Below are 22,559 nucleotides of genomic sequence, written 5' to 3'. Positions count from 1 at the left end.
CACACACACACACACACACACACACACACACACACACACACACACACACACACACACACACGCACACACACACACACGCATGTACAAGAAAAACAGGATGTGGAATAAAACTCTTTAGTCTACCAGAATATACAATTGTGTGTGTGATGCAGAGCTATGAATTTAAGCATGTTGTGAAGCACTGTGGTGAACATTGTGTGAATCATGCAGTGGTGGGGGGACTGGCAGATATGTGAACGAGTTACATTCAATCTCATTCCGTAAAACAAAGCTTCGTGACACATCCAGTAGCGACACATCCAGTAGCCTGTTTTGGTAGCAGTGAAATACTTCCTGAATTCAGCTAATCAAGACCCACACAAGATACCACATCCAGGCAGGAAGAAACAGAAAACCTTTTGAAGGGAAGCCATAGTTCTTTAGCCTCAGTGTTTGAAACTCAGTGTTTCAACTGTTCTGCAGTTTTCAGGAAGTTTGTTCCAGATTTGTGGTGCATAGAACCTGAATGCTGTTTCTCCATACCTGATTCTGGTTCTCCTATTCTTCCTCAGAAACAGAACCAGATGACCTGAGATGTCTGGAAGATTGATACAACAGTAGATCTTTAACACATTTTGGTGCAAAGCAATTCGATTATGTTGTAACAGAAGTATTTTAAAGCCTATTCTGTCAGTGTAAGGACCTTAGAACTGGGTGATGTGCTCTGTCTTCCTGGTTTTAACCAGGAAGAAGCGATCAGCTTTTTTTTTTTTCTTAGGCAGACCAATGAAGACACTGTTGCTGTAATCAATGTGACTAAAGATAAATGCATTGATTATTTTCTCTAGATCTTGCTGATACTTTAATCCTCTAATCCTGGAAATGTTCTTCAGGTGAAAGAAGGCCGACTTTGTAACAGTCTTTATATGACTCTTCATGTTCAGGTCCGGGTTCATCATCACACCCAGATTTCAGGCCTGATCATCAGTTTCTAGCTGTAATTACTGACTTAATCGTTCCTCTTTAGTTCTAGAAGCAATAATTCCAGGTTTCTCTCAGTGAGCTGGAGAAAGTTATGTCGTATTCACACATCAATTGTTCTATTCATCTTCTCAAAATTAAGAGCATTCATTTCCACCTTGTGATACTGTAATTTGAAGCTATGTATCAAAAGTGATGTAAAGCAGTTTGAACTGCCTTGTTGCTGAATACAACTAGACTTGACTTGAATTGGTCTCATCAGTGCAAAAAACTGACCAAGGAGTCTCTGACCTTATGCCTTTTGGCAAACTCTAGTCCAGCCTTGGTCTGAGTTTTCTTCAGACCAAGAGAGACAAAAAGTGACTTTCTTACCGTCTCTCTCCCATAAAGCTTCGACTGGTGAAGAACCAACAGTTGTCTGCAGAGTCACTCCTTCGTAGCTGCTGAAGCTTGGAACCCCTTTAGAGTAGTCATGGCAACCTGGTGTCTTCTCTCTCTGGTCTCCTTCATGGTCTCTCAGGGGACAGTCTGATCTAGGCAGATTCACCAGATTCCTACGATGCTGATGATGACCTAACTGAACTCTAGGGGATGTTCACTTCGCTGTAGACTGCATTCACACCAGTCCTGTTTAGTCTAGAAAGCCCGGTTTGTTTGTGGAGGTGTGAATGTATCATCTAACTCTGATGAGAACCAACAAAGCAATATTTGGTGTGCCCAAAACCGTTGGTCTGGGTTCAGTAGAAGTAAAGTTTGGTGCGGTTAGAAAGCATATGTGAACACCAATTGGACTGGAGAACGCTCAGTGTCATCTTTAGAGGTTTTCATATCGCTTCCTTCAGTGGTTCTTGGTGCATTGCCACCACAGTTGAGGGAGTGAACAAGTTACTCAAATAGTTTGGAGTGTTAGACACAGTGCAGTGTGAAAAACCTCACAAGATGAAAATGGAACAACTGTTGCTACTGTGTCCCCCAATCAAACCAAGTCTATCAGGTGTAAAACACCCTTGGGGATTGTTGTATCCATCCCCTGACTTATGGTTTTAAATATCCTTAAATCTAATTGGTTGGAGTGTTCTTCAGTCTTCATGCTGTGATGGTAGCCAATGATACTAATGAACCAGTGAATGACCCTTCCAGAACCAGTTGTCTTTATAATCACTGGAGACACATTCACTGCACTCAGCAGATCTCCATTCCACTTATTGTGAAACTGCTAGCATAAGTTAGCTGGACCTCTGTTGAATTAGGTTGGTCACTTTAAAGTGACTCTGTCCTCTGTTGGATTGAGCCCTGCCCTGGTGAAGAGCCCTGCCCTAACCATCCAGCTAACAAACAAACAAAGCAAACAAAACCAGTGTATTTACCTCCTAAACCTCACATGCAAAAGTTAAAACTTAATATTAATACAACTAGTGTCAAAAGCTTCTCAAGCATTTTAATGAGTTCACATATTATACTTGTGCTGCACTCAACAAGTATATTGTATTACAGTAGTTTTCTCATTCTATTTTTGGCCGTGGTTGATTTAACTGTATAGTCTCTGGTTACTCAGATTTATGACGACCACTCGGTTAGTGTCAGGGCAGCTTGGTTAGTCACCATACAAGCTTGTGTGGTGCAGAGGACATTTTGTGATAAAAATACAGAGCAATATAGTAAAATCAAACACATGGCGCTCAATGTACACAGGGAAAATAAGGATAGTTTGAGTTTCACATTTTACTCAGAAAGTTCAGCTTGAAGGCTAGTTGTGAGTTAGTGTTTTACCTTTACAACAACCTATGATGTTTTTTGTTTTATTAATCCTAAGAATTGAACTTAAAGTGCGTCCTTAATTTGAATTTTTTCCCCAGGTTAGCCATGGACCCAACGGGGCAGCTCACTTCGAAGCCGTTCACTAATACAGCAGATTGTTCTTATCTGTTTTATTTGGACAACCTGCTTTTAAATGGAAGATAAAGAGAAAGACAAAGGCGTTCATTTTCTCATATGAGGTTACATAAAGTGGCTGTGAGATTTGGAAAACTGCAGGAGGTGCAATCATAAACCTGTGGTTGTCCAATTTGCAGCACAAGATTATCTTTTTCTCCACTTCCCTTCATCCTCAAAATGTCAGACATTTAATTAATAAGATAAAAGTCACATTTTTTGCACTTAAACTCTTTTGGCCTAATCTCTGGCCTCCTCTATCGCTGTTGGCCAGAGATGGTATGGCTGCCCAGGTTTCTCCCTCACATCCCTGCCAACACACTTCTTATGTACACTTCCCTAATCTTATTAAATTAAGCATGCATATTGTGTTGCCTCATGAGTCCAGCAGAGATACTTCACTTTTCTTGTAATATTACAGTCTAGGATACTCATAATCATGAAAGTGTTCTATGCTCTGAGAGGGAGGAGGTCGGTGTTGGTTTGGCTGTTTTTTGTTCACATTGCTGTTTACATTATTAAAAAAAGGAAAACAAGTATCAAACCTCCCTACCCCACTAAGGATAAGGGTGTAAGAAAATGAATGGATATATTTTCTTGGGCTTTTCCAATATGAAAAAAGAAGTCTAATTATTTTTGATCACGACTGATTTTGTAAAAACAATCAACAGGGTAAAACAGCCAAAAACTGACACCTTGTACCTCCTGTTGAGTTTTAGTTCATTCTTGATGTTTTCTGGGGACAGACTTAAGGAGCTTTTTACAGCTGCCTGGTTGTCACAAACTTTGTACCTTATTGTGGACTCAGAGAAAAACTTCACTAGCCACTGAACCGGTTTCAGCTCGTCTCTGTAGAGAATCCCTGAGGAAAAGGAGAGGTTCCTGGCTGTTGATGGGGATCTTTGGATAGGTAATCTTTGCTGACACAGACAATTCCTTCAAGCTCGTTTATTTGTCTTTTTTATCGACCTGTCTGCTAGTTAGGTAGATTTCACCTCAGTCTATGTGACAACACTGACATGAAGTTCGCTGACTGTTTAGTGCCACAGCAACAATAACCTGAAAATGGAGCTTTCTGAACATTTAAAGCAAAGTTTGCAAGATTCACACGCTATCACTGCAAAACCTCCTCACTATCTCAGCGATCTAAAGTTCTTACTGGGGATGAAAACAACATGACGAGACAGGAAAAGGAGTCACCCACACAAACCAAAGACACCACCGTGCATCGTGGTGCGAGCAAACGCTTTACAGTCTACCGCTAACAACCCATCACTGAATGATCACAGCAGAGTGTCTGTAGGTTTAATATATTTATTCTTTGCTGCAGAGGAAGAAGACAGCACTGCTAAGATGTCACGCCTGAACTTGAACATTTTTATCTTCAATTTATTTTTTCTGAGCCCAGTATTCGTCTTCAGTTATGGTAAGAAGAAATTTACCTAATAGTTCAGGTTTGTTCACATCTTTTAAACACCTGCCTTAGACAGAAAACCTTTTAGATGAATTTCAGTAATAAGCTGCTTTTTGATAAAGTGCCTCAAGACAACGTTCGTTGTGAATTGGCCCTATGTAAATATACTGAATTGAATTGAAATTGCTGAAATGTCAATGTGACCTGACATTCTACTGAGACTTCAGAAAACTGTTTTATTTTTTTAAAACTTCTTGTTTCTTTAGAAAAAACAAAATGCATGACGCCTTTGAATTTCAGATATTTACTGCTGCATTAAAAAAAATTTTCTAATATATTTGTAGATGTTAACTGACTGTAGTTCCCAGGAAAAACCTGTTTCTTTTTCAACCCTCAGATTTTAAGGTGATCCAGCCGGAGGGTCAGCTTGTGAACCCAGACCAAACGGCTTCAATCAGCTGTGAACACGACTCATATGGATCTAAATTTCTGGATGTTCGACTGTACAGAATTTCACAGTGAGTGTTGTGGTGATGGCTGCTGGAACCACGCATTGAGTCAGATTATTTTTTATTTTTTATTAGACCTGACGGGGCTGAAAATGGCTGCTGTTTGTTTGTCACAGAGGGAAGAAGTCAGCCCTTAAATATGTTAGTTTATATTAATGTTTAGTTGTGTTGAAAAATGAATCCACTCCCCAGACAGAGCGGTGAAGTTAACTTTTATGATGAGGAACTTTGTTTTGTGAAGCAGCCTGTTTGTGCCCCCTGTTCCACTGTGGGTTCAAACCACAGCTGCATATCATCATTTTTTTTACCAACTATCTCATGAGTAATTTAATCTAGATTACCTGCTAGTATATCTCCACTAGTTATTGTTTTTTTATGTTCTTTTTCACAAGTTTTTCCAGCTGTTCCTCACTTTTTAATCTATTTTACTCAGGACAGTCTTAAAGACAGAGTTGGATTAGTTTCCTTGTTGAACGATTGTAAAAGTGTAGAGTCTGTTACTCAGATGGCAACCCACACACACACTCATGGGAAAACTGCCATAAACTTAGATGGACATAAACAGACTTTAATGAGATTCAACTGTACATCTAAAATGTACATATTGAGCGAAACTGCATTGCAAAATAGTAAAGCCAGGCGCAAAATGAATGATTGTGATTATATTCCTGTGAATTTGTGATGAACAAACTTCACAAAATGTAAAAACAAAAAGTTATTTTTTCCCAAGGAATGCAGCCCTGTTTACGTTTTATATCAGTGGTCCCCAAACTTTTTCCTGTGAGGGCCACATAACTTTTCCGTTCTCTGGTGGGGGCCGGAGTCAGTTTGTAACAGAAAAGGTGTGACGATTGCAGGAGCGCCTAAATGTAAAAATGCATTGTTTTCCAGAAAGCACAATCAAATAACATTCCCTGGGTTCTTCACAGAACAAAAGTCAGGAAATAAATAACACTATTAATGAAATAAATAACCAAATAACCCTCTCTGGGTTCTTCACAGAAAAAAATCCAGGAAGGATTATAGTCCGTATTTTCCTAACTATGAGCCACACCGGACTATAAACCACAAACCCAAAGTTTTGTTGTTTTTTAAACAGTAAACATACACATATAAGCCGCAGATATCTCTGCCGCTCCAGGTTTTCCACAGCATTGCAGCAGAGGGGGGCGGACACCCAAAATTTTAGTCTTAACAGGTCAATTGAATATCACATTTATTACGTTGAAAAGAAAAGTTGCCAAGTTTAGATTTAACTGAACTGATTACGGTAGTTTCCGATCGGTAACTGTAACAGTAAAAGTGCTGATCCTTTGTGTTGCTACTAGCATGTGCTAAATGAAAATGGGCTCCTTCTTCTTCTTCTGCTGCTGTTTCTTCCTTAGATTTCAACAGCAGCTTGCATCCATTATTATTGCACTACTGTCATCTACTGGATCCTAATATCTATACCTCAAATTCTCATAATGATCCCAGTATTATTAAAAAAAAAAAAAAAAAATCTTCTTTTTCCCCTCAATGCTATTTAACTGACCAACAACAATCTCAAATTTCAATTCCCTATTAAAACCTAATTCCGTTTTAATGGGTGCTTTCTTCTTTTATTTCCAATTTTGACTTCCAATGATTTACTTCCTGCTAAAGAGCCCCCTGGTGGTTGAAGAAAAATCCACATATAAATGGCTTATAGTCTGAAAAATACGGTGTATGAAAAAAAAATCTAAATGCTCTCTGGTATTGTTCCGGGGCCGGACCAAATGTGGAGGCGGGCTGGATCAGGCCCGCGGGCCGTAGTTTGGAGACCACTGTTTTATACGGTTATCAACTGCAGTTGTGAAGTATTGGCAAAAATGTTACTGCAAATTTGTCAAAGATGGTTTTAGCTTCATGTTGTCAGCATGCTGCTGGTGTTTCTGAAGAGAGTGTCCCGTCTGGTCCCCATTCAGCTAAAGGCTGACATAATGTCACAACTAATGTGTCACAACTAAACCAGAGTTTTAATTGTATTAATTGACCAAATGAAGCTCCATTCGGTAAACTGTAACACTGATTCCATGTAGGAACGAGAATGCTGCAGACAGCAGAGTTTAAATATTGTTTTAATAAACTGCTTCTTACTTTAATTCTTCTATCCAGTGGAYGAGTCTCCGTGTCTCTCCACTCCCGTCACACATTCTGCACATCTAAACCCCAACCCCCCATCCCTTCTATTCACATTTCTAAACTGTTGTTGTTTTTGGCAGCCATTTTAGTTTTAGTCTTTTTTGCAAGAGTTTCCGCTTCTGAGGTACCGGGGGAACGTTTTCAAAAGTTCGCAGATGTTGAAACAATGTGGTGTGTCTTACTGTCTGCTCTTAAAACGGAGCTTAATATTAATGTTAATATCAAAATGACTGTGTTAAATAACTTTAACACATCAATTGAATTGAACCGTTGAACTTGTCAAATTTAATTGGGGGGATTTTTAGGTCTCGCCAAGAAAGTTGTGGTGGCCTTAATGTTTCCTGTGTTTCAGTTATTTTTTTACTGCCAATTCTGTATTTTACTAGACGGCTCACGCATTCTAATCTACACGTAAGACTAACACAAATAAGCTAATGAAGTGAGGATAAAGCACAACCAAGCAAACTTTAGTCAGAATTTAGAGCCCCCGTGTGGCAGGAGATATGTGGAAAACTTTAAGTTCACTATTTATCACAAGCCAAATGTCCAGAAGGGAGGTTGTAAATACATTATATAATAGCAGTTATTGTAACTTCTCTTTGAAAAAACATCAGGATGGTGAGCCTTCAGGCCTGAGCATGTTCCTTCAATTTTGGATGTCTGAGGCCATCCACCAACGTTTTTGTCTAGCTTTGTTTTGTCACCAAAAACTCACAGGCGTCTCCTCATGTTTTAGTCATCAAAGAGTCATGTTATTTTTGTCATCATCTTATTATCATCATGATAAAAAGAGACGTCAATGAAATCATTTTGTCATGTCAAGACTAGTCTAAACCATCCCAATGTTATTACTTGTGTCTACATCCTCATGAGAGGATGACATGAGTCTCTGTCGACGCTCCCTGCCTGATCTTTGTCCCCTCATTAGTTTTCTGCTTCCTGGTGGTTGTTTCATTAACACACATTCTGTTTCTACTGACTTTCATTCCTCCTCTCACATGTGTGCATCTTTCATGCTTTCTCTTCGTCTCTAATCAAAATAGCAATTCTAAAACAGATGCATTATCTGTTACAGCTGATCTTTAATTTTTATTTTTTGTGGGAATTTATTTATTAGTTCCTCTTAAATATGTGAAGACTTAAAATGTGTGTTGTATTTCCTAATTTTTTCTTCATGGGTTGCATGAAAACTTTTGCATTCAAATTAAGGTCCAAATAAATACTTTCCTCTGAATTTGTCAGATAAGTTCATTCAGTATCTGATTTATGCTTTGACTTTTAGGAATGAGAAAGAAGAGACATTGCTGTGTCAGAAGGGAGCTCCCTGTACGGATGTCAACCTGATTCTGAGTTCCACCAAGCCTGTTTTCACTTTACGAAACATTGGATGCGAAGCAATAAGAGCTACCTATCAGTGTGAGATAACAGTGGAGTATGGCGGTGTGGATTACACCAGGAGAGGAACAAAGACCAGACTATTTGGTATGCAACCCAAAGCAAAATATATACGGAACGTGTTCCTTTGAAAATATTTTATTACTTAACAATCCCAACATAATACTTTAGCAATCGCTCATGGAAAAATAATTTATTATCCACTATCTTTGGTGAAGGAAAAACATTTAATTGTTGGGATATGTGATTGTGACACAATCATTAACATTCTTTGAAATAAATGAAAGTAGTTATTTGGATTTCTGCCCTGAAGTGTCATCTCAGCAAACAGAGCAATGCAGTATGAAACTTCTTCTTTGTTGCAAGGAGTCAGTCTTCATACTGTTTTGGTGTAAATCAGTTTCATTCTATCAAAGTGAACCAGCGGGTCGTACCTGACTCTGTGTTTCCTTACCGATCCTTTTCAACCCTCAGATTTTAAGGTGATCCAGCCGGAGGTTCAGCTTGTGAACCCAGACCAAACGGCTTCAATCAGAGGTGAACTGGACTCATGTGGATCTAAACTTCTGGATGTTCGACTGTTCAGAATTTCACAGTGAGTGTCCTCCTAATGGCTGCTGGAATCACGCATTGAGTCAGATAATTTTTTATTTATTTTAGATCTAAAAATCAGTGCTGTTTATTTGTCACTCAGGGAAAAAGTCAGTCCTTATATGTGTTGGTTAATATTTATGTTTAGTTGTGTTGAAAAATGAATCCACTTGCCAGAGAGAGTTGTGAACTTAACATTATACTCTAAAAATGTTTTTGGTTGTAGTTCATCTTATATATTTATTTGCATTAATCTCCCTTCACTCAATTTGGTTAATGATAACTTTTTTTTGTGTTCAATTAACTTAAAAGTTACAAATATAATAAACCTAAATGATCTCAATTAACTTAAATAATCTTTTTACTTTGACTTTACCTGAAACTACTGAGTTCAATGCCAGTTTTGTATCTTATGTCTGACCAACTCAATTTAGTTGGTCAGACTAATTGAACTCTTTAAGTGTGTTTAACATTACAAAATTGTCAACACAAACTTTTAAGTTGTTCCAAATTGAAAGACTAAAATATCCAAAGCTAAATTATCCACTCACATTGTACTTAAAATATAACTTGAATTTAAATAATTTTAAATGCATGTTTTAACATGTTACTTAAGTTTTTCAAAGATCCTATAGATTGAAAAAGAGGAAATAGTTTATCCAACTTTATTACGTTGCTTTAACTTAATAAATAAGACAGAAAATACACACACATAAGATCATCAGGCTGGAAGGGAACCTGCGACTGCAACGTTGGGGACCAAGGACTCCTTGTACCCCTGCGCCTCCACCCGACAGCATCCTAGTTGATACAGGATCTGTCCCTGGTGAAGCTTGCATCGTGACATCAGACAGGTTACGAATGCGGCATTGAACTTAATTGTTTCAAATACACTTTTGAGAATATTCTCTCAAATGTGTATTTTTAGAGTACACTTATTAGAGTGCACTCTCAACAGTTCAATGCAGTGTTCGTAGCCTGTCTGATGTCGTGACGTAAGCTTCACCAGGGACAGATCCTGTACCCATCAGGTGCTCTGCTGGCACAGTGGTTAAGCACAACTCACATAAGGAAACCTTTGTCTTCCATGTGGCTGTCGTAAGTTTGATTCCAGCCTGATGACCTTTGCTGCCATCACCCACTTTCCTGTCTGACTACCCTCAAATAAAAGCTTCCTGAGCCTAAAACCACTGATACAAAGAGATTGTTTGTTAGTTTCCTTCTTTATTTGAAGTAAACTAAATGATTTGAGAAAGACTGACTTAAATTTGTCATTTTAAACACTTAATGAATTCAGTAAAAAAAAAAAAAACTTAATAAATTCAATTCAATTACTTGTTACCAATTGGAGCAATTCAATTAAGTTGGTTCAACTAATTTCTTTTTACAGTGCAGTCCACAATACTTGTGATCATGAAAGTGCTCTATGCTCTGAGAGGGAGGGAGTCTGTGTTACTTTTCTTTTTTGTTCACATTGCTGTTTACATTATAAAAAAAGAGAAAACGTTTAACGTATATTTGTTTTTCTTGGGCTTTTCCAATATTAAAAAAAGTCAAATTATTTTGATCACGATTGTAAAATCAATCAACAGGGTAAAACAGACAAAAACTGACACCTTGTACCTCCTGTTGAGTTTCAGTCCATTCTTGATGTTTTCTGGGGACAGACTTAATGAGCTTTTTACAGCTGCCTGGTTGTCACAAACTTTGTACCTTATTGTGGACTCAGAGAAAAACGTCACCAGCCACTGAACCGGTTTCAGCTCGGCTCTGTAGAGAATCCCTGAGGAGAAGGAGAGGTTCCTGGCTGTTGATGGGGAACTTTGGATATTCTGAAACCTTCATAACAATTCTCACTTCTCACTGATATTTTCCATATATTCCAGTGTATTATGATTTAAAGTGATGATGACCGCTTGCTTTTCTTTGTTGGTTATCATTGCGGACACAGACAATTACTTCAAGCTCGTTTATTTGTCTTTTTATCGACCTGTCTGCTAGTTAGGTAGATTTCACCTCAGTCTATGTGACAACACTGACATGAAGTTCGCTGACTGTTTAGTGCCACAGCAACAATAACCTGAAAATGGAGCTTTCTGAACATTTAAAGCAAAGTTTGCAAGATTCACACGCTATCACTGCAAAACCTCCTCACTATCTCAGCGATCTAAAGTTCTTACTGGGGATGAAAACAACATGACGAGACAGGAAAAGGAGTCACCCACACAAACCAAAGACACCACCGTGCATCGTGGTGCGAGCAAACTCTTTACAGTCTACCACTAACAACCCATCACTGAATGAACACAGCAGAGTGTAAATATGTGAAGACTATTTCCACTCCTAAAAATGTGTGTTCTATTTCCTCAACTTCATGGGTCACATAAAAAACTTTTGCATTCAAATTAAAGTGCAAGGACATACTTTGCTCTGATTTAGTCAGATAAGTTCATTCAGTATCTGATATATGCTTTGACTTTTAGGAATGAGAAAGGAGAGATGCTGTGTCAGAAGGGAGCTTCCTGTAAGGATGTCAACCTGACTCTGAGCTCCACCAAGTTTGTTTTCACTTTACGAAACATTGGACCCGAAGCAATAAGAGCTACCTATCAGTGTGAGATAACAGTGGAGTATGGCGGTGTGGATTACACCAGGAGAGGAACAAAGACCAGACTGTTTGGTATGCAACCCAAAGCAAAATATATACACATCACACACAAAGGCTTTTATTGGTGCAGTTTAAACAGAAAATGTTCCTTTGGAAATAGTCTCATAATCCTTACTATTAACAGACATAAAGGCTTTGTACATCTATGTGTAATTAATCTTATATAATATGTTTCACTTGGTAATAAAAATCCGGACATAATTGGACTTATTACATTCTAATTTATTAAATGAATCTGTACCTTCAGCAGAAACACTTGAAAGAGAAGGGAAGAAAACTGCAGCTGCTGTATAGATTTTACTCTGAATGTGGTTTTATTTAAATGTGTATATTTTGATACCGATTTTCTTATTTGCATATATTTGCAGATAATTGCCACCTACCGTAGCCAGCATCACCATTTTTTTTTTTTTAAGGTTTTATTGGCTCTAGGGGCCTTTATTTGATAGTGAATTGACAGGAAAGTGGATAATGAGAGAAGGGGAAGACATGCAGCAAAGGTCAACAGGCTGGGAATCAAACCTGCGACGGCCACGTCAAGGTCTACGGCCTCCTTATGTGGATTATGCTTAACCCCGGCACCACCACAGCTCACCCAGCATCACCATTTTTATTAGCTAATCTCTGCCTGCATTAGGAAGCAGAGCTCTGATAGGAGTCAGCGAGGAGGAAGTCATTCTCACCAAATACAGAACGGAGTTGCACAATTTGAAATGATTGGTTCTTGTACTAAAATGTACTAACTAAAATAATGTGTTGTTACTAGTAATGGGACCACATAGTAGATCAGTGTCTGTACAGCTATAATATTCCAAGATGAATTCATTTCTAAGGTCTACTTTCACGTTTCTCCTGTTTGTAATCAGGTGAAAAGGACTGTTCTCCGTTTGATAAATCTGTGCTGGGATGGATTCTGATTGGCCTGCTGGCCCTGATGTTCCTGTACAGCTGTGTAATCACCTGCCTCTACATCAGACTGACAGCCACCATCTGGGTAACTCATTTACTGATTTTACTCATTTTAAAGTTTACAGAAACCTTTTCATGAAGGAAGAATTTGTAGCAAACTTTCCAGCATGGAGCCTATCAATAATATTTATAATTTGGGGGGAAAAAAAATCTATTAATAAATATAATTTATTTCCAAAAAATATATACGGTAATCAAATTCTTACCTTATGAGGAAAGTGTAGCATTAAATAGCTCCCCCACTTTGTTTTCAAACTACAGTTATGTCTCCACATTCAGCGTCTTTCTCTGGATGCGCTTGGTGTGGTGCTGATGCGTTTTCATTTTCAGCGCTGCTGTGGGAGGAATTTCAAACGCAGAGCCCCTTCAGAACAGAAGGGTTGGGTTGCGTGTTGTAACAGTTCCCACTGTCAGAGAGGAGGAAATGATTTATTTCGCACTTTTCACCTTTCACCTTTCACACCATGCAAATAAATTCAAATAGTAGAAAATGTAGCTGAAAACCAAGCAGAGGCCATTTGAAAAGGCAAATGGCCTCTTTGAGCTCCACTTTGAGCTTCTTGTAGCATCACGCTGTACCAACATGACGCATGTTGGAACACCGCTATCTTTGCTTTCAATTCTCAGCAGATTTGTGATTTCACTGTAAAAACGTCTAAATATGAAATTATTTCTCTGAAACAAAATGCATAGAGTTTGAAAAAAAAACAGGAAATAGAAATAGGGCAAGACTGGAAGAAATGAATCGGTGAATGAATCTCTAAACCACACCTGGTGCTAGAAATAAAGACAAAGGAAGTTTGTGGTTAGACAGACTCTGGTGTTCATCAAGGTTTCTAACTGGGCCCAGTTACACTGAAAGGTCTGAGTGACTGAAAATACATTAGGCTGAGAGCTTTGCTTGCCAACATCTGGAAGAAAAACTTGACTGGGTTTATGTATTCATGCAATTCAATAATCTATTTCAGAAGCTACCACTGAGCTGTTTCTAAGGAAAAAGAACCTAAAGAAGATTTGTGTTATTAAAAGAGATGGCCCATGTTTTATACAGTCAAGTTCACCGCCGCTACAATTTAGATTTGAAATAATTTTAATTTAACCAAACAGGTGAATGTTTAGTTCTGCACTACCAGATGTGAAAATAGGCTCAGATCAACTTGAAGGATGTAGAAAAGCTGAATCATCAGCTGGTTGTTTGAGGGCCACACATCAACTCAGCTAAGAAATGTGAACTCTGACCCAGCAGAGGATATGTGGGTTAAACAACAGCTGGAATCAACCCAAACTACTCTCTTCATTTAGACTTAAACTAATCTAAAGATTAATAAACAAAAAAAAAAACATAAAAAATTATAAATTATTTAAAAAGAGACATATCTATGATGAGGGTTGATGCTTCTGAATATTTAGCTCATTAAACGTTTTACTTTATCATAACTTCTGGTTTCTCTCTAGAGTTGAAATAAACGGAAGCTAATATTTAACCCTATTATTGATAAGCTTGGTCTTAACTCTGTTGGCAACTAACTACGCTAATCCTCCATTTTTATTCATTGTATTAATATTTTTGATTCTTGAGTAATGGCTTATGATCATATTTTCTTTCCCTCCTTTAAATGATGCAATAAGCAGAATTCGTCCTTGAGAAATGAGAAAAGGAACTCATTTCACATGTGACTGATTCAGCCTTAACACAGACTGAATTAAACTGCCTAAATAAATCTTGTTTGTGTTTTTGTTTCAGAAAAAAAACAAAGCTTGTGAGAACTCCACCTATGTGGTAATGAAGCCTCCAACCCACAAGGGGCAGCATGAAGACATTTACCAAATGATGCAGTCTTAGGCTGAGTGAAGGGTAAACACCCATAGACATGAACACACCTCACACGAACAGGCATTGATAAACCCTCAGTACAGCTTTAATAACGATGTTATACCGAACAGAACCAGCAGGAGGAGCCAAAGACTGCCTGAAGAGATTGTTCACATTGACACCAGAAAAAGCTACACGTCACGATCACCATGACGACAAACTATCCATCTATCCATTTTCTTTACACCCTTGTCCCTCAGTGGGGTCGGGAGGGTTGCTGGTGACTATCTCCAGCTAACGCTCCGGGCGAGAGGCGGGGTCACCCTGGACCAGTCTGTCGCAGGGCAACACAGAGACACACAGGACAAACAACCATACACACACACACTCACACTCATACCTAGGGGCAATTTGGAAAGACCAATTAACCTGACAGTCATGTTTTTGGACCGTGGGAGGAAACCGGAGTACCCGGAGAAAACCCACGCATGCACAGGGAGAACATGCAAACTCCATGCAGAAAGACCGGGGCCGGGAATCGAACCCAGAACTTTCTTGCTGCAAGGCAACAGCTACCGACTACCAACTGTGCCACTGTGCATCCCCGACGACAAACTATTTGGTAATAAATGTCAGATAAATACAGTTTAGAGAAGCTTTCAGAGAGTTTTATGTTTGGATGGAAAATCTGACTTGAAGCTGTTCAAGTCAGAACAACTTCAATATGAGCTCGTTTTTATTATTATGTTCCTTCTTTGTTGCTGGGTTAAGAAATTGCAGATTCAGTTTACCCACATTCAGTACGATCTTTAATATCACTGGTACTAAAGCTATTTTATGTCTTTTTGTTTTGTTTTGTTTTTTTACTTCTTCATGTTTGTCTCTAAATTTCCTTTGAGACAGTTTGATGGAGCTTCAGCTGCTTCTTTAAATATCAGGCTTCAGATTTTACAGAGTTCAAATGATTTTAAAGTTTTTTATTAAACTCTGAACAAATTTAATGGATGTAAGTATTGAACACAAATTAAAAAAGAATTGTGAAAATAAATCTCCAAAATCTTTCGCTGTGCTTGTCTACCTCTAGTGGACAGAGAAAAAACTGCATGCATCAAGATTTATTGGATTGCTTTGTCTTGATTTTATTTTTAAATCACTTTTATTGAAACAGATATTATTTGTAAATGTTTTCTGTTTTTATTGTTAAGTTGAATCCTTGTTGTGATCTACCTTTATCTTTCTCAATAAAAAAAATACATAAATCCCAGCAGTATACTGAGGTTTTCCTAATTTGAGTCCCACGTTTTGATGAACATAATAGTCCCAGATGATACTCCAAAAAACAAAATCCTCAGGTTTTTTCTTCTTCTTCTTCACCCTTGTTTCTTTCCCCCCATATTTAAAAGGTTTGGCACGAAGCCACACAAAGACCCAATTATTGTCAGATGTGTGGAATGAAAAAAGCCCCGGTTTAGAGAGGAAGAACGTTTTCTGATTGGGCCACGTTTACTTGGAGAGATTTTTACTCCACTGTAAATAAAATCATTTGGAAACGGGAAGGGGAACAGCAGGAATCGTTTTCTGCCAAACCGACGTTGGACAGAAGATGGCAACATTGTGCAAAAACCAAAGGGGTGAGGTCAATGTTTTTCACAAATCATTCGGTTTAAAATGGAGCGATGGTGTTTTAGTAGGAATAAAAAGCAAGAAACAAAACAAGAAATGAATACAAATAAAACATCAGTAACTCCTCCACATCACGGAGAATACAACAACATTAAATCATGAAGGGTTACAAACAGTAAGACGATGTCTGCAAAAAAACAAATGAATATTTGAAAAATAATGTGCAGAGATTACTGTGTAGAATGTGCTTTAGTGAACATCGCATGCAAAGATCTCAGCTTTTTTATGCCAACATGTCTGAAATATGCAAAGCAGTTAGAAATCAAATCCTCCAAACTCATCTGCATATGTCCATTTCCTACTTGGGTTACATACAGACCACACTACTGTTGTGTGTGCGTGCGTGCGTGCGTGTGTGCGTGCGTGCGTGCGTGCGTGTGTGTGCGTGCGTGCGTGTGTGTGTGTGTGATTCATTACCGAAGAACTACAGCAGTCGCAGTCAATCCAAAAAGTTCAGACCAGAATATTTTATGTAAAAGGGAGATTTTGGCTTTCATAGAAAAATAAACTTGTGTAAGTATTATTATCCAAATGGATAAAATAAAACATGTTATCTCTCTTGTTTATTTTCATCTATTAAAGAGAGATTAATAAACAACTCCAAGAATACAGATGGGTCCCCTGCCCTCCCATCTTTTCAATAAGAGTCACAGGCCTGCCATTCCCTTAGTCTGTGATGTCTTTCAGTTGAGAAATGGTTTGTTTTCCTTCAACATACATCTCTCATTTTCTAAGGATCAGAGGTTTTTATTATGGTGAGGATGGGCCATCTTGCTACATTTCATTTTTAAGGCCTTTCCTGTTTACCCACACATTCCAGTACACAGATCCACACGATGGAGCCTTGCCCTGAATAAAATCCATGGTGTTCAGGGAGAGTGCAGTCAAATGACTCTGAGATGGTGATGATTTAGAGCAGGGGTCCTCAGATCCAGGTCTGGGACAAATTAATCAGGTGATTATCACCACTCTGGAGAACGTGACTACATTGAGGAGGTGATTCAGCCATGCGACTGAGGTGTGTTGAACCAGGAACCCAGCTAAAAGTTGCAGGACACGGGCCCACCTCCACCTTGCTGACATGCGAGATGAAGTGGAGCTCTGCCATCACTGATCTACAACTTAAACCAAGGAAACAATTTGTACGCCTGAAACGGTTTCTCATTTCTTCATGCTTCAGCATTTACCTTCTAAGAATCAAAAGGTGTTGGTGGCAAATTTAAAATTTAACAACTTGCCACGATTTGCAATGATGGATTTTAGTTTTGTTAACATGTGAAGTCGACTGCAGACGTAGCTGCCAAGAACACAGCAGCATTTGGCCCTCTGAGAAATGACAGGTTGGTGAACGGCTGTTTTGTGTAGACTCAGTTATGTCCTGCTTAGAAGCAAAACCTTTGAGGATGTCGGCTGAACAACCAGTTACATTCCTGTGTGGCATCAGTTCAAACAATGGAGGAATGATAATGTATGTGGAGGATCCAGCTAAGGGTGTGACAGACGTCAGTCAACAGGCATCAGGCCACAAAGAAGTCCGTCCCAGACAAAAGTACAGGACTGATGCAGACCGCAGCCGACTGTCAAACACAGGAGGTGCAAAGTCATGATGGAGGGATGTGAGCTCTGAAGTATTTTTAGCTGCTGTTGTGAGGTACACCATGTTGAACGCCTACAGAAATCACAAATATAAGTCGCTAAGTGGCGAGTTCTGACCCAAAAGGACACTTTTTTATAGTTTTATAACCTTTGGCGACAACCCCGTGTCATTTCCTGCCAGAAACAAACTTCCTGATTGACTGTAAATAACATTAAGAATAACTCGGTTAGGGGTTTGAATAATTTTGGGCTTAATTGTTTCTTCCCGTCTCTGCTTGACATGTGTAGCAAATTAAAGTGCCTCTCAAAAGGCACAACCTTTTACCCTTGAGCCCATTGATCAAAGTTTTTATGCAAAACATTTCAATCAATGAAAAATTCTTATCATGAAATTATGACTTTGGTTATTATTATTATTTTTTCCACAAGTAATGAGACGCTCATCCTGTTCAAAAGCATCAAACCAGAAAAACCAGTGGTGGGCTTTTAACTGAAAGATTACAAAACAGCCAAATGAAATTAGTGCTTCTGAATTTAACAGGTAAAGTTTACCTAGGGGAGGCTAAGTGCGCTAAACATTTTAAAGATAGCCAAATCGCTAAATGGAAAGATAGCTCTGATGTCAGTGAATGCTGTAAACTAGCGAACGTCTGGATAACCCCGCATGGACATGAGCTTTACTTCAGGTTAGTCAGAACTGCTGTAACTGGTTGATGTAGCTTTAGGATTCTGATACCGTTTCTCCTAAGAAATGTCTGTTTCTCGCTTGAATGGTACATGATATATGCTATGGTCCATAAAAAATGTATCTATCAACGTCCCTTTATTTTACATCACAAAAAAATTTTGAACGTTTGAGACCATTGTGTGCCCACATCACATGTCTCTCTGGGAATTTAATACTTCACCGTTATGGTGTTTACACAGTGCCAGATGTTATCACAAGGACAAACCAGACCTTTGAGTTTCTGACCAAGTTTAAAAAAGAGAAAATATTCTCTTTCAGTAATCTGATCGTTGCCGCTGGATAAGAAGAGAAAGAAAGTACAAACTTTGTGAACCTTCTGACTTATTAAAAACATAACAGATTGCATTACGTTTCTTTTCACGCCGTTTGCATCATGAGTTGATGTGTGGCACTGGCATCATGTGTTTACTGTGGAACCCAAGATTAGTTTGCCGACACCTCTGATTGGAAGGATTCCACTGAGACGATGGTTTAACACAGGAAGGTGTGAATCGTGGACAGGAGAAACTCATCGGAGAGCCATTAACCTCATGTATGTTTGTTTTGTTCGGCTTCTAATGAAAGTGTTCCCCTGAGCCCAGACAGCGGACCTGAGCTTAAAATGTGTGTGTGCATGTGCGTGTGTCTGTAGGTGTGTGTGCGTGCGTGCGTGTGTGTGTGTGCGTGCGTGTGTGTGCTGTGTGAAAAGAAAGCCAGAGCAGGAAAGCATATTGTTAAGTTTTTATTGGTATAATACTCACATACTAGTAAAACTTTCAGCATACGTTCAAATCTTCCTTTTTCTTCTTGGTTTCATTCCTTTTTTCGTCCACCAAGTAAAACTCTTTTCCTGCTTTTTATGTGAATCAGGTTTCAGTCAGAGGCTGCTTTTTTACTTTTACTGAATAAAACATGCAAGTTAAGCGCAACATTGTGTATGAATAAAGCATGGAGTGTCTGCGGTTTTCTGTTCTTCTCATTTCAGAGCAAGTTCAAAGTTTGTCTTTTGAGACATGGACTCTTTACCTGCTCTGACTGCATTTCTTCAATGTTTTTGAACAAACAAGAAACACACAGACAGACAGGCTTCTGCTCCTGCACGTAGACAACACAATAGCAGCAGGGCCTGAACAGCATGTTCCGATTGACGGGATCAACTGGCACATTCACAACGCCTTAATGCAAAGAGAATCAGACCTATTCAGACTTTTCACATCTTGTGAAAACTCACAAGCCACGAAGATCTGAAGGAGAGCAAACCTGCCGTTGTTGGAACAAGAGGTTTAATAAAAGCCATGTGGGGGTAGCAGACCAAATCTGAACCTCTGGACCTACACAGTACATACACAGTGACCCTCAGTACTCTACCCATATTAGTCAGTGAATGCACACAGTGGCAGCATTGTGCTGGGGGATTCCTCAGCAAGCAGGCCAGACTTTAATGGACAGAACCTGGTGGAGGCTGCAAAAGGAATGAGCCTGAGCCAAAAGGTCAGCAAGTGTAAGCTTACAGCCAGAGAACCGTCGTCTTCAAGTTGAGGACATAATGATGTGCAACATTGGAGATTTTAGTTTTTAGTCACTCCCACCAACCTCCTGCAGAGAAAAGCAGCTAAACTGTCCACAAAGGATGATTTGTTTGTACCTTTTAGAAATGTGTGTCAGCTGTCATCCAGAAGGGGTTGCTGCAGCTTCATTCACTCTCCTAAAGGATTTTTGTATTTTATACATGGGCCTCACACTCTTCAGATTTGTATATTTTTTTTAATTTTGAAAACCCAGCCATCAGTTCCCTCACACTTTAAAAGTATGTATTGCTTTACGTTGATCAATGAGATAAAACCCCAATTAAACACTAGGAAGTTTGGGGTTGTGATGCTAGTACATGCCTGTGTATGTACTATTGTTAGCTGGGCCTTTGTTTTTCTGTATGATGTTTTGAACACATGGTTTTCTGTTAACCGACTTTTCTATGATCTTATGTACATATAATTTTTTACCTAACCTGGTATGGAAAATTGAATTAGCTGTTGGAATTTCTTTCTCATTCCATGATCGTATCTGTCATACTGTGTTGTCTGTTGGACATCTAATAGATAAGAAAAGACCACTTGGTTTGGAAGAGTTACATGTCATTCCAACAGTGCACAGAAAATAAGTGTTGAAAAGAAGCCAGATAACCTAGAGTGGAAGCTGTTGCAGCTAGACATTAAAAAAATAAATAAAAAAATCAAGAAACGACTCTACATCTCCATGGAGCATGTTAAACAGCTGAGGCGTGGAGACAGGAGAAGAGGGTGGAGATAACCTTACAGGTTGTCAAAAAAAACAAAAACTGAGGTCTCCATAGTTTACAGTCGTGTTCCACCAGAGATGATGGAGGAAGCTGAACTCTGCTTCCCAGAGTTCTTCAACTCCTCCTGCAAGAGGCTGACGCTTCCTCACTTTGAGGTTGTACTCATGTACATTGTGCTGTCCTCTATCTCTGTCCTAACAGCCTTTCTAAACTTGCTGGTCATCATCTCTATCTCACATTTCAGGTGCTCACCCAGGAGTTTTTAAGAATGTCTACATTCACCAGCCTTTGTAGTTAATGTTAAATCATGCGCACATAGATGTCTAAAAGTATTGTTGTGTTCTTCTTCCACAGGCAGCTGCACACTCCCACCAACCTCCTGCTCCTCTCGTTGGCCATCTCAGACTTTTCTGTGGGCCTCCTGTTGTTTTTTCAAACTGCTCTCATAGGCGGCTGCTGGTTTCTCGGTGACATTATGTGCACGGTGTATCAGTATCTAGCGTATGTTATCACCTCCGCATCGATAGGAACCATGGTGCTCATTTCTTTTGACCGATATGTAGCCATTTGTTACCCCCTGCATTACTCCACCAAAATCACACAAGGCAGAGTGAAGGTCTGCATCTTCCTGTGCTGGATGTGTTCCTGGGTATTTCAAAGTCTGATTCTGATTGAGAACCTGAAGCAGCCAGGTAAGTATAACTCCTGCATCGGAGAGTGTGCCTTTGTTATTAGCTACATCGCTGGATATGCTGATCTTGTATTTTCCTTCATTGTTCCCATCAGCGTTATTGTACTTTTGTATCTCAGAGTGTTTGTGGTAGCCGTGTCTCAGTCTCGAGCCATGCGCTCTCACGTCGCAGCCGTCAGCCTCCAACACTCTGTAACGGCTAAAACTTCCCAGGTGAAGGCAGCAAAGACTCTTGGTCTTGTGGTGCTGGTGTTCCTGCTGTGCATGTGTCCGTATTACTGCGTTGCTCTCTCAGAGGAAGGCAGCGCCATGAGTGCTTCATCCGCCGCGTTTGTCATATGTTTGTTCTACTTTAACTCTTGCTTAAACCCCATCATCTATGCCTTTCTCTACCCCTGGTTCAGAAAATCAATGAAGCTCATATTTACTCTTCAGATATTTCACCATGACTCCTGTGACACCAGCATGTAGTCGTTTGCCTGTAAAAGACACTTATGTTTGTAGATGAGCAACTCAGTTGAACTCAGTTGAAGATGTTAAGCTCTGTAAAATGGAAATAAGCTTTTTTTTTCATGCAAAGTTTTATTATGCTGTTTTAGTGTTCTGTGCACATTATACCATAAAAAATAAAGAAATTGTAGTTTGATCATTTTTTTTGTCATTTGCATATCAGGTTCAACATTACTTAATTTACTTTCATTTAAGTTATAAAATGGTTGAGATGGTTTAGAAGATTTCTTCTCTGCTAACTTCCAGACAAATAATTAAAAGTGGTTGAAAAGGATTATTAGTTATCAAGCCAGGGATGGAGTGAAGACCAGTTCTTCTGAAGAACAGGTCTTGGTCTTCTGTTCGAAGCATTTAGTCCAAACAATGTTTAGAACTTTGGCAAATATTTCAGGACGTTGCTTCACGTACGCCACAAAATGCAGAAATTAATGGAAAGAGAGATAATTACTCAACCAAAGCTAATTCTTGGTATTAAACTAACAATTGTTATAATAAACTAATACTTAGGTGCAGTGGTGGGAAGTAACAAAGTACAAGTACTTCGTTACTGTACTTAAGTAGAGTTTTCGTGTATCTGTACTTTACTTAAGTAGATTTAATAATGGATACTTTCTACTTTTACTCCACTACATTTTACAGTAA

General features: G+C 39.0%; 2 protein-coding genes and 1 long non-coding RNA gene across 3 annotated transcripts in view; 2 read left to right on the top strand and 1 right to left on the bottom strand.

Annotated features, from left to right (window-relative positions):
- The window catches only part of LOC103482211 (uncharacterized), a 7,592-nt gene extending 6,177 nt beyond the window's left edge, over positions 1-1,415 (bottom strand). Inside the window, exons 1-2 of the long non-coding RNA XR_536410.1 lie at positions 1,333-1,415; positions 523-577 (exon numbers count right to left, since the gene is read on the bottom strand). This is a non-coding gene — a long non-coding RNA (uncharacterized LOC103482211). The remainder of the gene's footprint in view (positions 1-522; positions 578-1,332) is intronic.
- Positions 1,416-3,905: 2,490 nt separating this feature from the next.
- Positions 3,906-14,674, top strand: LOC103482222 (uncharacterized). Its single transcript, XM_008438247.2, has 7 exons — positions 3,906-4,318; positions 4,704-4,824; positions 8,261-8,460; positions 8,848-8,968; positions 11,448-11,644; positions 12,499-12,626; positions 14,346-14,674. The coding sequence occupies exons 1-7, from the start codon at positions 4,246-4,248 to the stop codon at positions 14,442-14,444; spliced, it is 939 nt and encodes a 312-aa protein (XP_008436469.1). The 5' UTR covers positions 3,906-4,245; the 3' UTR covers positions 14,445-14,674.
- Positions 14,675-20,796: 6,122 nt separating this feature from the next.
- LOC103482230 (trace amine-associated receptor 13c-like) lies at positions 20,797-21,904 on the top strand. Its single transcript, XM_008438258.2, has 2 exons — positions 20,797-20,960; positions 21,071-21,904. The coding sequence occupies exons 1-2, from the start codon at positions 20,797-20,799 to the stop codon at positions 21,876-21,878; spliced, it is 972 nt and encodes a 323-aa protein (XP_008436480.2). The 3' UTR covers positions 21,879-21,904.
- Positions 21,905-22,559: the final 655 nt, after the last annotated feature.

Source organism: Poecilia reticulata, linkage group LG2, assembly GCF_000633615.1.
Source record: "Poecilia reticulata strain Guanapo linkage group LG2, Guppy_female_1.0+MT, whole genome shotgun sequence".
In the NCBI taxonomy this organism is placed as follows: domain Eukaryota; kingdom Metazoa; phylum Chordata; class Actinopteri; order Cyprinodontiformes; family Poeciliidae; genus Poecilia; species Poecilia reticulata.
This window is presented reverse-complemented; position numbering and strand designations above follow the sequence as displayed.

Coding starts and splice junctions, on each gene's coding strand:
- LOC103482222 (XM_008438247.2), top strand. CDS start 4,246: ATGTCACGCCTGAACTTGAACATTTTTATCTTCAATTTATTTTTTCTG. Junction 4,319..4,703: donor AGTATTCGTCTTCAGTTATG/GTAAGAAGAAAT, acceptor TTCAACCCTCAG/ATTTTAAGGTGATCCAGCCG. Junction 4,825..8,260: donor CGACTGTACAGAATTTCACA/GTGAGTGTTGTG, acceptor TTTGACTTTTAG/GAATGAGAAAGAAGAGACAT.
- LOC103482230 (XM_008438258.2), top strand. CDS start 20,797: ATGGAGGAAGCTGAACTCTGCTTCCCAGAGTTCTTCAACTCCTCCTGC. Junction 20,961..21,070: donor ATCTCTATCTCACATTTCAG/GTGCTCACCCAG, acceptor CTTCTTCCACAG/GCAGCTGCACACTCCCACCA.